This window comes from Cebidichthys violaceus, unplaced genomic scaffold (assembly GCF_023349555.1).
Source record: "Cebidichthys violaceus isolate CVI_PGR_0920_01 unplaced genomic scaffold, fCebVio1.0.p SCAF_4, whole genome shotgun sequence".
NCBI classification, from domain to species: Eukaryota; Metazoa; Chordata; class Actinopteri; order Perciformes; family Stichaeidae; genus Cebidichthys; species Cebidichthys violaceus.
In genome coordinates this window covers 8,898,714-8,912,073 of record NW_027176594.1, presented here as the reverse complement: position 1 = coordinate 8,912,073, position 13,360 = coordinate 8,898,714, and the positions used below count along the sequence as shown (strand labels likewise).

The window sequence follows — 13,360 nt, the reverse complement described above, 5'->3', positions numbered from 1 at the left end:
GACACAGCTATGGTTCCCGGCTCTCCACCGCTGCTCTGTGGTAAAGTGTCTCGAGACATCAAGCAGGATCTGGATAAACTGAGCTCTGACATCAGGGTCAAGAAACTCCGTTGGTTCTCTGAATGCTTTTCGGTACCTACATTGTGAATAATTATTTATGACTGGGGATGATATCAGTGTGATACCTTCAGAATGTCTATAGACAGTAATTTTTCACAGTTGTCTCCATGCTCTGATGCAATCTGTGTCTGCATTTTTAGCAGTTCATCTCACAGCTTGCAACACACAGCTGGGAATTGATCCTCATTGATTACCTCAGATTTTTGCTGCTAAACATGAGTTCACTACAGGGGACTTTGTTTTCATGAAAAAAGCCCAGCTGATATTGTATGGAGCTAAATCCAGGTCAAAAGTTTTGATCATTTGAAAAAATTATTTGAACCTGAAAGTTCAAGTTATGGTCTTGAACATTGAAAAATACAGCAATGTGTTCAAAATAAAAATAAGTGAATGAAAAGTTTTTTTGGGTTGAATATAATTGTGATTCAGTTCTGGAATTTTTTTGAATACATTTATTTTTTTCATTTTTCACTTTCATATATATTATTATTCGGACGACGAAAGACTAATCAAACCAGTAGCTGGTTCCCTCCGAAGTTTCCTTCAGGATAGCTGATGCTCACAGTTGTTCCCCTCTGCATTCACGTGAATATGGTGTATAGAAAGTGTTCAATCATAATTCTCGCGGTGCCCACGTTACCTGAAGGTTGTTGAGGAAGGTCCTCAGCCTTCTTTGTGATGCTGTCACTCATGATGACACGCCCCTCTCAGTTGAAGCCACGCCCCCATGCTAGATCAGGGTCAAAAGTCTGAACTGAAAAAAACTATCTGAAAGTGAAAAAAAGATTTGAAACCGAAAAAAAAATTTGAATCTGAAAATATAAAATCTGAAACTGAAAAATACAAGACCTCAAATATCAAAATATATATGAAAGTGAAAAATTAAAAAATAAATGTATTAAAAAAAATTCCAGAGCTGAATCATTGCTGAATCAAAATGATATTCAACCCAAAAAAACCTTTTCATTCACTTATTTATATTTTTAATACATTGCTGTATTTTTCAATGTTCAAGACCATACTAAAAGAACATAGAAGAAGAAGTTCACCTTTCATTTATGTTGAGATTTGAAGTAATTGAAAAGGTACACTTAAACACAAGCAGATAATGAGAAGTTTTAATTTGAACAGTAAAGATGCAGACACATATTTTGTTACATAGTACATTACAATACAATAAATACTACCAGAAAAAAATTCAACATGTAACTTTGAACATGCAGTTGTGTTTGTGTCTGAACATATTTGTGCATACTCCTTTTCTAGCCTCCAGGAGGCAGTAGCAATCTGTGGGACTTGGTCTCAGTAATTAACGGCCAGGACGACTCACTTCTACCAGCCAGCTACAGCAAGGGAGTGATGCACATGAAACACCTGCTCAAGTTTAAAACGGTGAGTAGCTCTGATTCCCTGAGTCACTATTAAAGGGTACAAGGTTTGTTTACTGCTATTCTACAACTGTGTTTTTTTGCCCAAATGTCACAGCTTAACCAGGATGGAGATGTGTGATGACCATGTCAGGTTGTCTGTGATGCTGATTCTGGGGAACCTAAAACTGTTCACTTGCTCCACCTCAGCTTCCCTCATGTAGAAAGGGGTGTGTGTTTACGTCTTTGTTTAAAAAAAATCAACAATCAGCTCCTTGGTTTTACTGACGTTGAGCAGTAGGTTGTTGTCTGAGCACCACTCTGCAAGATTGTTGATTTCCTCTCTGTATGAAGTGTCATCGTTGTTTGAAATCTGGCCGATGTCATCTGCCAACTTCAGAAAACAGTTTTCTTCATGGTAGGGGTTGCAGTCGTGGGTTTACAGTGTGAACAGTATGGGGGTGAGCACACAGCCCTTGTGGGCTCCAGTGTTCAACACTAGAGTGGAGGTGTGGCTGCCAATCCAAACTGACTATAGTACTCATGCCCACTAATTTGCCAATTAGTTTCATGGAGCAGATTGAATTCTAAAAAGAAATCAATAAACAACATTCTGATGTAGGTATTGTTATCTCAAGATGTGTGAGGGCTGAGTGGAGAGCAGATCCTCTGTGGATCTTTTGGCTCTGTATGCAAACTAATTAGAGTTCCAGATGGCTGAGTTGTTGCTTTTGATTCTGGAGAACCAGTTTCTCAAAGCAAAAGTAGTCCTTTACACTAAACACTGCAGACTTTTTAGGTACAGGGACTATAGTGGCTGTCTTGAAGCAGGGGGAGACACTCCTCTGGCTGTGATGTCTTATACGTGTCAATATGACATTGACCAGCTGGTTGGCTCATGTTCTTAGTACATGGCAAGGGATGCTATCAGGCCCAGCAACTTTATTCATATTCCCTTTAGCATAGGTCTTCTGCTGTGAATACTGGCAATGGCCTCTCCTCCTCCTTTCACCGTAAAATAATAGTAACTTACTGGCAGCAGGGACGCCAGTAATTTGCTGTTTTCTTTACGGTGAAGCTACCAGAATTTACTTTTATGGTATCTTACCGTATACTGGATTACGGTATGTGATAGTAGGATAACTGGGTTTTACGGTGATTTTACGGTATATTCCAGAATGTTACCGTTTATTTACAAAGGGTAATACAACCCAACACTTTTGCATTTAATTCCCAACAAATAAAAGAATAACAATAGACATTAAATACATAATTGTTGCAGTTTAATATATGTTCTCAAATAATAAAGGGACATTTGTCACAAAACTCACAATGTACTGCATGTTTAGAAGAAAACAAATAAAATCATAAAATCTTTAATGACCGGCTTAACTGAACTCATGACCTCAGACCAGTAGCGCCGAGATCGAAAAGTGGCCGATGGTATACTGCAGTTGTTCAGCGGTATGTACCTATCCCTGGAGTGGTATGCTACTGTTGTTCAGTGGTAGGTACCTATCCCTGAAGTGGTATGCTACTGTTGTTCAGTGGTAGGTACCTATCCCTAGAGTGGTATGCGTTGAAGAAATCATTCAAGTCCAGTTCAGAAGTTGCTGTGGTGCTGTGAGTTAAATAAAGCATGCCAGCACACCTGTGACCTCACAGACACAGAGCAAATCTGAGCCGGTGAGTTGACACAGAACAAATGAAAAAGAAGCATTTTATACAGGGAGCCAGAGCAGTGTTTAGACTGCATGTAAATACTAGAAAACTAGGGAAGACTTAGGCTACATCCATACTACTCCGTTTTCGTTTGGAAACAGAGTTTTCAAACGAAAACGATCTCCGTCCACACGACGTTTCAGCCATCGTTTCCGAAATGATCTCCGTCCATACTACACGCCTGGAAACGAATATCACGTGTCTCTTCACGTACACTGGGCATGCGCCGATGTAAACAGGAAGTAGATTGTCGTATTTTGTAACTAAGCAACCAGAGTAATAAAGTAGTCTTTAATGATCGTAAGTACGTGTTTGATACTTAAGATCTTCTCTAAAATCTTCCTCTATAAACTCCTCTGTTTACGGTGCTCGAAAACGCCGGCGTAGTGTGGACGCTCAGTGTAAACGGACCAAAACATATGCGTTTCCAAGCTAAAACGGAGTAATGTGGATGAACTCTTAATGTAATTACAAGTGGAGACAAAGGGCAGGAAGGGGGCATTCACATTCAGACCTGCAGGAAGGACACACAGTTGGCATTTGGTCATTCAAGGGGTCGACACAGCAGGGGGGCTGAAGTAGCACCTAGGCGTCATTTGGTTAGGAAGCCTGGCCACAATGTGTATTCTTCATCATATGCTAGTACTTTTTCAATGACACACTGTTTGCTGAAGGCAGGTTCCGCTTGAAAGTGGTATTCCACTGTCAGACAGGCACACCAGTGCCGTCTCTTGATGCATATGCACATTTAATGTAAATTGGTGTGATTCACGAACAGTGATGCTGTAAATGTATTTTTTTGACTTTATTGACAAAGTAGGGTACACAGGTTCTTAATTTTATCTCGTCCTTTTTCTTGTTCGGATATATGAAAGGCTTTTTAAATGACAATAACGGGATTTAGTATTTTCTGATGTGCCCTGAAACTGATATTATGTCTTATGTATGTATGTATATATATATATATCTTAGTGCTGAGCAACAATTACAATTTTTAATCGCATGATTTTCTGCGATTAATCGCGATTAAAAATTGTATTGTATACCAAATTGTTATTGCAATAACATTTGGTTTGCAAACACTTTAAACAAATAAGGTGCTTTTTAACAGCAGTATTCCCTTCACACACTGTGACAGAACGCTGGAGACTGTACGCGATGTAGGAGGCGTGTTCAAAAAGCAGATGTCTCGCAGCAGCGATCATATTTCTTGCACTATCTGTGCTAAGTGTGCTGACTTTATTTGAAACGTTCCACTGCTGTGCAACATGAATGAAATGTTCCGCGCACGTTTCAGCAAAATGTCTTCTGTTTTCATTGCGCGATAAAATAATTGTCGGCGTTAATTAATTAATGCGTTAATAACTTGCCCAGCCTTAATATATAAATATATATATATACATACATACATACCACAGATATGAATGGCATACCAATCTGATTCAATGGCATATACCACTAATATGAACTTTCAAGCGGCACCTGCCTTCAGGAATTGGTGTGCCGTTCGAAAAGTACTGGCATACCACTCCAGGTATCGGTACCTACCACTGAACAACATTAGCACACCCCAGGGATAGGTACCTCCCGCTAAACCACAGTGGCATACCACTCCAGGTATCGGTACCTCCCGCTAAACCACAGTGGCATACCACTCCAGGTATCGGTACCTCCCGCTGAACCACAGTAGCATACCATCGGCCACTTTTCACGTTCACGAGCAGTCGGTCACGTCTTGTCACTCAAAAATGACTTTTAGGCAATAAGCTGTTTGAAAAATAAGAAATATTCTATCGTCATTACAGATACATTAACCTACAATGGACAGTACGATTTAGATGGATTGTGATTCACTGAACTTGTATAGAGAAGCGTGTATCCACCACTTCACAGAAAATACTGTATTAGGCTGATAAATTACAGTAGTCTGCTGTTATCGTTAATTGACGGCATTGACTGTTAATTTACATGCGAGGGATGAACATTTACCTGTATGTTACAGTTATTATGAAATACTGTAAGATACCATTTTAAATCCACTGTAAATTTACAGGAATTCATTACAGTGTACTTGTACCTTGGTGTTGTTGGTGTTAAGAGTTCTCTCCAATCTCGATTACTCCATTTTGCCTCCTTGATGCCAGCTTCCAGTCTTGCTCTGGCAATACTGTATGCTTCCTTGTCACCTGAGTGAAAGGCAGCTTTTTGGGCTTTGGATAGTGCCATCACCTCTACATTCATCTAGGCGTTCTGGTTGGGGAATGATTTTATTGTCTTTGTGTTCACCACATCTTGAACACATTTGCTAATGTATGATGGTCACTGTAGATTTATATTCCTCAAGTATGATGTGGTTTTCCTGGGTGGCAGCATATTTTAACATGTACCAGTCTGTGCACCTAAACAGTCCTGTAGAAGTGCTGTAGCTTCATCTGTCCACACTTTAACTGATTATTTTTCTGATGGTTTGAACTTTTTCATCAACTGGCAGTAGGCTGGGAAGAGACAGAAAGGTCATCATGTGTTCAAAAACCCAGAGACACCACACTGTGAAGTGGAGTACCCCATATGAACTATGGTTTGTAAAAGGCATCCAATCAAATCCCTGGACAGAGGCAGAGAAAAGTATTTCACTCAGGGAGAAGTGAATAGTCTTTGTAAACAGTATGTCAATAACAGGTCTACTTCTACAGGTCTATTCCACTATTGATTCCTACAGTCAAGGACAAACAGTTCTACCAACACACACACACACACACACACACACACACCCACACCCACACCCACACACACACACACACACACACACACACACACACACATATTATTATGATCTATGAATTGAGACAACAATGTTTTGTTCTTTCTAAAACCTTTTTCCTACCTTTATATCCTGATAAATGGTAAATGGACTGTACTCGTATAGCGCTTTATCTTCCAACCACTCAAAGCGCTTTTACACTACATATCATTCACCCATTGACACACATTCATACACTGATGGCAAGGGCTACCATGCAAGGTGCCACCTGCCCATCAGGACTATCTAACTATTCATACCCATTCATACACAGCAGAAAAAGCCTGCGGCATCAATTTGGAGTTAAGGACACATCGACATGGACTTCTCTGATTGAAGGACGACCCTGCTCTACCACTGAGCCACAGCCTACCACATTTATTTATCCTGATAACTAATTACAAATCTGAAAATTTTCCCAAAATAAAGAAAAGCACAGTCATGTCATTTGTGTTTATCTCGAGAATAAATATCCTGAATTTGCACAATTTATCTTTATTTACAATCAAGTTGGCTTTCAAGCTAACCCTCATAAACTCACTATTACTAATTCCTTCCTTAACGTTTACCAGCCGTGACAGTGACGCTGGTATGTCTTCACCTTGAGAGTGTGGGTTGTGTGCGTCGCCATTGCAAAATGTTGTCCTGGAGACTGTGGTGGAAAAATTATTTTACCCGCTGTTGAGTCTTTTTAAGCTGAAATGAAGAATATTGTCAAACAGAACTTGTCTTTTAAAAGTATTTATTCTCTGGCCAGAGAAGAGGCACAGTTAGACAGAGTCACTCAGACTCTGCAGAAGTGTGCACTAAAGAAGTAAAAATCACACAGAGTTAAATAGGGAGTGATCATGGGTGGGGGGCCTGTGTACTGGAACATCCTATTTCAGGCTGTGCAGGCCATGGTAGTAAAGTATAAGAGGTGCTTTATCTGTGTAACAACAGACACACAGACATTTACGTTCTATCCTTAAGGCATAGGACATGTGAATATGCAATAGGTACTTGTTATCCAACACAGAGAAGAAGAGGATATGGGTGCAGGCAGTCAGCTGCTGCATGGATCACAAGTCTCATGACGCAAGTATATGATAAACTGCATGGATCACAAGAATATAAAACAGTTCTACTTATAAGAATATAAAATACTCATAAGAATATCAAGTTTCCATTACACAAACAGCAAGATACATTTGAGCACGTATGTTAACACAAAGGATGAAGATCTAATGAGTTTAGAGCAAAAGTACAAGCATTTACACAGTATAACAAGAAACTTTCCATTACAAGACCTGGTTTTGAGTACTTTTCCTGGTGTTTGTCTGTGGGACAGATTTTGCTACCACGCTAGCATCACAATTATGCAAGATGCAGTCATGCAACTTTACAGGTGTGTAGTTGAGATCAAAATGAAGGCAGAGTTTGAAGATGGTTATGTGTGCCAGAAGTAGTGAGGTAGGAAGTGGGGCCCCCCTCACTTTACACCCTTGGCCCGGTTTGGCATTGCGGCTGGTGTGATCCCGTCAAAAGATGGTCTCTAGTTTTTATTTTCTTCTGTTCTATTCAACAGCAGTCCATTTAAGATGTTTTAAAAAGCAGGTATTTGGATCCCAAACATGTATTTTATGTCACTTTTTTTGTTTCTCTTCCATTCATTCTATTTTTCTCAGTCTGAAGCCCAGGAGCTCACCATAGTCAAGATGTCTAAATTTGGAGGAGGTATTGGGGCTCCCAGTAAAGAGGAGAGGCTGATAGAAGCAGCAGACATCCATCTGAGACTGGGACAGATTCAACGATACTGTGAATTAATGGTGGAGCTGGGACAGGTATGGAGTGAGTGTGTGTGTGTGTGTGTGTGTGTGTGTGTGTGTGTGTGTGTGTGTGTGTGTGTGTGTGTGTGTGTGTGCATGCAGGTGTGAGTATCTGTGCAATAATTTCTCTCTCAAGAAAGCCAGACACTAGTGAGACTCGATTAGTTAGTTGTGTTGGCACTGATCCTGTTTGTGACTTCGACCATTTTGATATTTAACAACATGTTCTTTAATCACTGGCTGGCTCCACATTAGTCTCTTTTTATCTTTTTATACCATGTCAAATGCAAATTCAAGTTTGTTGGACTAAAAGCAAAAACCCTCACCCAAGCAAAGTTTTCCAGCTGTTGTTACTGATATCTGTACCTCCAGTTTGTCTCTGCCATCATCAAATGCTTTGGAAGAACCTGCAAGTGGAAACTGTATAGGTGAAAGAAATTCAAAAGAGATGGCATGTAGCCGTAAGCATGGAGAACTTATAACAGAGTGGAGCGTTAAAGCAGCATGCAGCAGCTGCAGAGATTGAAGCCAGGCAGTCAGTTCTTAGCTTGAAGTATATTTGATCACAGCCTCATTGATGATTCTTTTTCTATTGTGAGAAAAAGACAGAAATAAAAATATAGAAAATAATTATATTACCAATGATAATTGAGCTAATGAAGGGGTTATCTCTCTTCCAGTGGGAGAAAGCATTATCTGTGGCACCAGGAGTCTCCATGAAGTATTGGAAGAAACTCATGCAGAGGTAATCCATGTTGAACTTTTTTGTTTCAGCTTTTTCACTAAACAACAACAAAAGGGAAAAACAACAATGTTCCAGTGGAAGTGTTTTTCAGTGTGAGCTGCCAGGATGATTGTTAAAAATGTTTGCTCAAAAAAGTTGTGGTTCTGGCTCAGTGTATGGCGTAATGCCACAATACTAATGCAGATGAACAGATGTGATAAGAGCAACACTGTTTTATAACAGTGCAATCCAAAGCAATTCTTTCTTGCTTTAGCAAGACAAAGCAGCTACAGCAGATCAGGAAAAGGCCCTTAAAACAATTTGATAATGAATGATAATATATAAATAAATGTAAAAGTAAAGACAACAAAGACAATGTGTGTATTGCAAATGGTGTACAACAGTTTCAGAGACCAATGTGCTGTCCACAAGAACAACTCTTTGTCTCAGGAGTGTTTGTTAAAGGGATAGTTCCGATGTTTGAAGTGGGGTTGTATGAGCTACTTATAGATAGTCAGTGTATAGTAGACTGCGGTCGGCACACTCCCAGCTTGGAGAAACAGACAGGAGTACCAGCACGGAAGCAAAGCAATGTGCTCGTGTATATGGGGCCAGCAGCAACAGCCACCTAAAAGAAAGTTCCTCTTGAAAATAAAAAATAAAAAATAAAATTTGTCTAAGTGTACGGTATATTTAGATTATTTATTATAACTGAAAATTAAACTCATCTAAACTGTTGTTACAAATGGAGTCCTGTGGCTTTGAGGATGGCATAGATAAGTTTCACTTTCAGTTAGGTTCCCCATCAGAAAGGGCTGTCTGACGAGAAGATAAAGGGGTGAAAATATTCTAAATATAGCGTACACTTAAATTAATATTGATTTTTTTTTTTAAGTGAGCCTTTCTTTTAGCTGGTTAAAACAGTACTTTGCTTTGCTCCTGTGCTGTGGTGGTACTGTCTGCTTCTCAAAGCTGGGGATGTGCCGACCGCAGTCTACTGTAGGTAATACACTGGATAAGTACCTCATACAGCCCCACTTCAAAACACTTGAACTTTTCCTTTCAGCAAACAAGTTGACGTTGTTGATTTTGTCACATATCATTACATTCTTAAAGCTTGATTTTAACTTGGATTATTAATTTTGTCATCTTAATTTGACCAATTTTAATATAAATACAAACAAAATGATGAACCTTTATGTGTTGCACTTTGCTTATGTTATTTATATATGTAATTTTAATATACTCATGTCACAGGAGAGCTGACCAGCTGATGGCTGAGGATAATGATGATGCTATCCCATACTGCATCGCCACAGGAGACATAAAAAAACTTGTAACTTTCTTCACCGGCCGTGGACAACTGCTAGAGGCCTTAATAATAGCACAGGTACACAAAGGGAGGGGATGCAAGGAAACAGTAGTTTTCTTTAGTGCTGGATGATGAATGGTAGATCTTGAGTAAATGGTTACAGGTGGGGTGGATAAATAAGTAATGGGAGACAAATACAGAGAGGTCAGGAAATACTTGAACAGTCATTTTGATGCCTGTGAAAATATTGACAAGAACTGATAAAAGATATGATTAAAAATGTTCTTTATTTTTAGGGAGCATGTGAAGGGAACATTCGTGCACCTCAAAGCTCCCCAGTTAACCACACGACTAATGATGTGGATAACAGACTACAATACCAGAGGTAAAGCAAACACACACACGCACACAATGATAAAAATGTTTGGTGCGTCATTTTAATTTAACTTGAAACTAACATTTAACGTAAGTGGGCGGCACAAATACGTTTGGTCTAAGGCTGATCTTAGCATACATACTGTGTTGATATTCTGTGTCTTTGTCAAATTAATGACACTTGGCACTATTGGCTAACGTTAGTGTGAGATCAATTTACTACAGTTTGCATCAGGCAGACATCTGAGTAGTTTAGCATCCAACAAGGTGATTAAATGTCTGAAGACACACTGGAACTGGGATAGCGATAGTGCTGACGTCTCTATGACAGTCTTAAATATGACCCTTTTAATAAACAAAATCATTACGGGTTTGTTTTGACAAGCATGGAAAAACATTGCAGCATTAGGGGTGGCCGTGGCTCAATGGTTAGAGAGGGTCGTCCGGCAGCCGCAAGGTCGGTGGTTCGATCCTTGACTGCTACGAGTCCTGTGCCGAAGTGACACTGTACCCCTAACTGCTCCCCGGGCGCTTCTTAGCAGCCCACTGCTCCCAATAAGCTAGGGATGGGTTAAATGCAGAAGTTACATTTCATGGATGTGTATATGTATATGACAACTCTAATTAAATGTTGTTAACCACCTTTTATATGGATCAGTGTTGATGGTAAATGTAGTCCATTGAAACAATAAATCTCTTAGTGTGTGCTATATTGAAAAAGAAAGCTGAGTTCTCCTCGGTTCATAGTCTAGTCGAGTTGCGCCTATACATATGCAGATAATTACATAAAAACACGAAGACTTCATAGTTCGAAACAGCGTGAACTAAGATGGCAACAACTCTTTATTATTTTCCATATTGTTTGCGCTTTACTGCTTTGCTCCATACGCGTTTACCTTTAACAATAAAAGTTAACTTACAATCCCATCAGTATTTCACTAAGAGGTGACTCAACAAAATAGCTCACAATAGCGTTAGGAAAAAAAAAAACCTACTCAATGGTTACCTGCCCTCTTGACCCTGCTGGTCGGGATCAGCTCTCAAGCACAGCTCTGTCCAAGTGAGGAGGATAACTTTCATGCATAGTAACGCACACACTCTCAGGTTTGTATCGGCAACAACATCCAACAAAAGCTGCCCAAGCTGACATTCAAAGCACAGCAATCTGTGTTTGCTCTCAGCAGCTCAGGTTCCAACGGGTTGGCCATTTTTTCCCCGCTGCAGCCATGGCCTCTCTTCTCTGCATTTCTTTTGGCCGTATGTATGCTCTGGCCGACTGAATATCCGAGTCAGCCAAAACAATGTAAAATGTGTTATCTCCTCTGCACTCATAATTTGGGATGCCATTTTAGCAGTTGGAAACATAACAAGTTAGCAACCCAAGTGAAGAGAATGAGGAAGTTTGTTTTTTGAGTGGCATTCAGAACGCGCCCCCTGGCTATGCAGAGACATCTTAGCTGAGACGGCCTGTAGTCCTTCCTACCGCCAATGACGTCACTGTCAAGTCAAATGATGACGCTGGATGCCAGAGGAACAACAGATTTTGCAGCTGCGCTCCAGAGAGACAGAAAACATTGGCAAGAACTGCAGGTGTTTCGCACACTATATCCCTAACTTCGATTGCTAGATATAAGGGTCAAATTTTCCCTTTAAGAAGGACAAACTAAAATTCTGTTAAGTAATTCTATCAATTCAATATTATCCAACCAGTAATCAGCTTGGATTCATGTCACTTCCAATGGATTCCAATTGTGATCAGGTTTAACAGTGGAAAAATGATAAAAAATTCACCTCAGTTTATTCACAAACACTTAATATACAAGTACAATCATAAGACATAATGGATATATGGTAAATGGGTCATCTCGATAAGCTATCTGAAGGTTTGGTGACTGTGGCTCCAAACGTTTAACCACAAAGATCCGCCTGTCGAAGAGTCCTTGAGCGAGACACGGAACCCCTTATTGCACTTCCCAGGAGACAACTGCTCCTAAATGCTGAGGATGGGTTTCAATGCAAAGGTGAAATGTCATGAATGTACCTGTATGTAGTTAATGAATGTAATAAAAGTTTGTTTTGTTTGAAAAATTACCATGGTAAGTTCTTAAACTACACATGCAACATCTCTTTATTTTATAGACTCAGTCATAATCTTGCCAAAATATCGCTAAATACACTGTTTACATCCCCATCCTCACTGTACTGTAAGTGGATCACACTTAATATTTTTAACCCTGTATTTATGTGTTTATTAAGTGTATTTCATTGTATGCAATCTGAATGAAAAGTCATGTGGAGAAACGGATCTACCGATTATAGTATCTAAAAAGAGCATCATATCTAGAAACTACTTCTTCACTCAGACTCTTGTAGAATACAAAATAACTTGTAAATTGTAGGTTGATTGAATTGCTCCCTGGAATTTATCCTAGTATATTTCTGAGATGAGGTGTTTTGATCACAATCCCTGGCCAGATTTGTTCTTTTTCTCTCCAGTCTCCTCCATAAGGTATGTAAGGAACTAGCTGAGTGGTACTTTCAGGACGGATGCTCTGTCCAAGCAGCATGCTGCCATCTAGCTGTGGACAACATCAAGGTACACACCAGTGTCTGTGCATATCCCAATTAATTACATACAGTGTATTTGCATTAGTTTGTATACAAATTGTGCAAGAATATCGTGCAGTTTCATATGTCTCACCTTTATATTTATTAATCATTAATGATAATGAAAAATCTGATTTGAAAAATGTGGCTGAAATGTGGATGTACGGTATGTGTTTGTTCTATGATTTTAGTTAGCCATGTCGAGTCTTATCCGAGGTAATGAGCTGGAGTTGGCAGCATGTGTGGGTATTGTCCTAGGAGAGGCAGCTAATCAGAGCACTGCATACTGTCTTGAACTCTTGGCCAGGAAATACATGACAACAACTACATGGTACGTCTCAATCCACGCATGTCCAGTTAGTGTAAACTATATTATTCTTCTGTATACTTTGAAAGTAATCCAAATTAACACCGTTCCAGGTTTAGCTACTTAATGCTAATTGTACCTTTAGAATGTTGTATTTATTAGCTTTTACCCACCTTTAAGTAGATTTGATCTTGATTTTTTCATGTTGCAAACCCCAT

General features: G+C 39.5%; 1 protein-coding gene across 4 annotated transcripts in view; it reads left to right on the top strand.

The window, feature by feature from the left end:
• wdr17 (WD repeat domain 17) overlaps positions 1 to 13,360 on the top strand; it is a 43,477-nt gene that overhangs the window by 21,660 nt on the left and 8,457 nt on the right. For all 4 annotated transcript variants that reach the window (XR_011104756.1, XM_068726581.1, XM_068726582.1 and 1 more), the window contains exons 17-24: positions 2 to 132; positions 1,387 to 1,512; positions 7,677 to 7,832; positions 8,498 to 8,562; positions 9,799 to 9,931; positions 10,150 to 10,238; positions 12,725 to 12,824; positions 13,027 to 13,166. Coding sequence is in view for 3 of the 4 variants with exons in the window: in XM_068726581.1 (XP_068582682.1) it covers positions 2 to 132; positions 1,387 to 1,512; positions 7,677 to 7,832; positions 8,498 to 8,562; positions 9,799 to 9,931; positions 10,150 to 10,238; positions 12,725 to 12,824; positions 13,027 to 13,166 (940 nt within the window). In the remaining variant the exon portion in view is untranslated. The remainder of the gene's footprint in view (position 1; positions 133 to 1,386; positions 1,513 to 7,676; positions 7,833 to 8,497; positions 8,563 to 9,798; positions 9,932 to 10,149; positions 10,239 to 12,724; positions 12,825 to 13,026; positions 13,167 to 13,360) is intronic.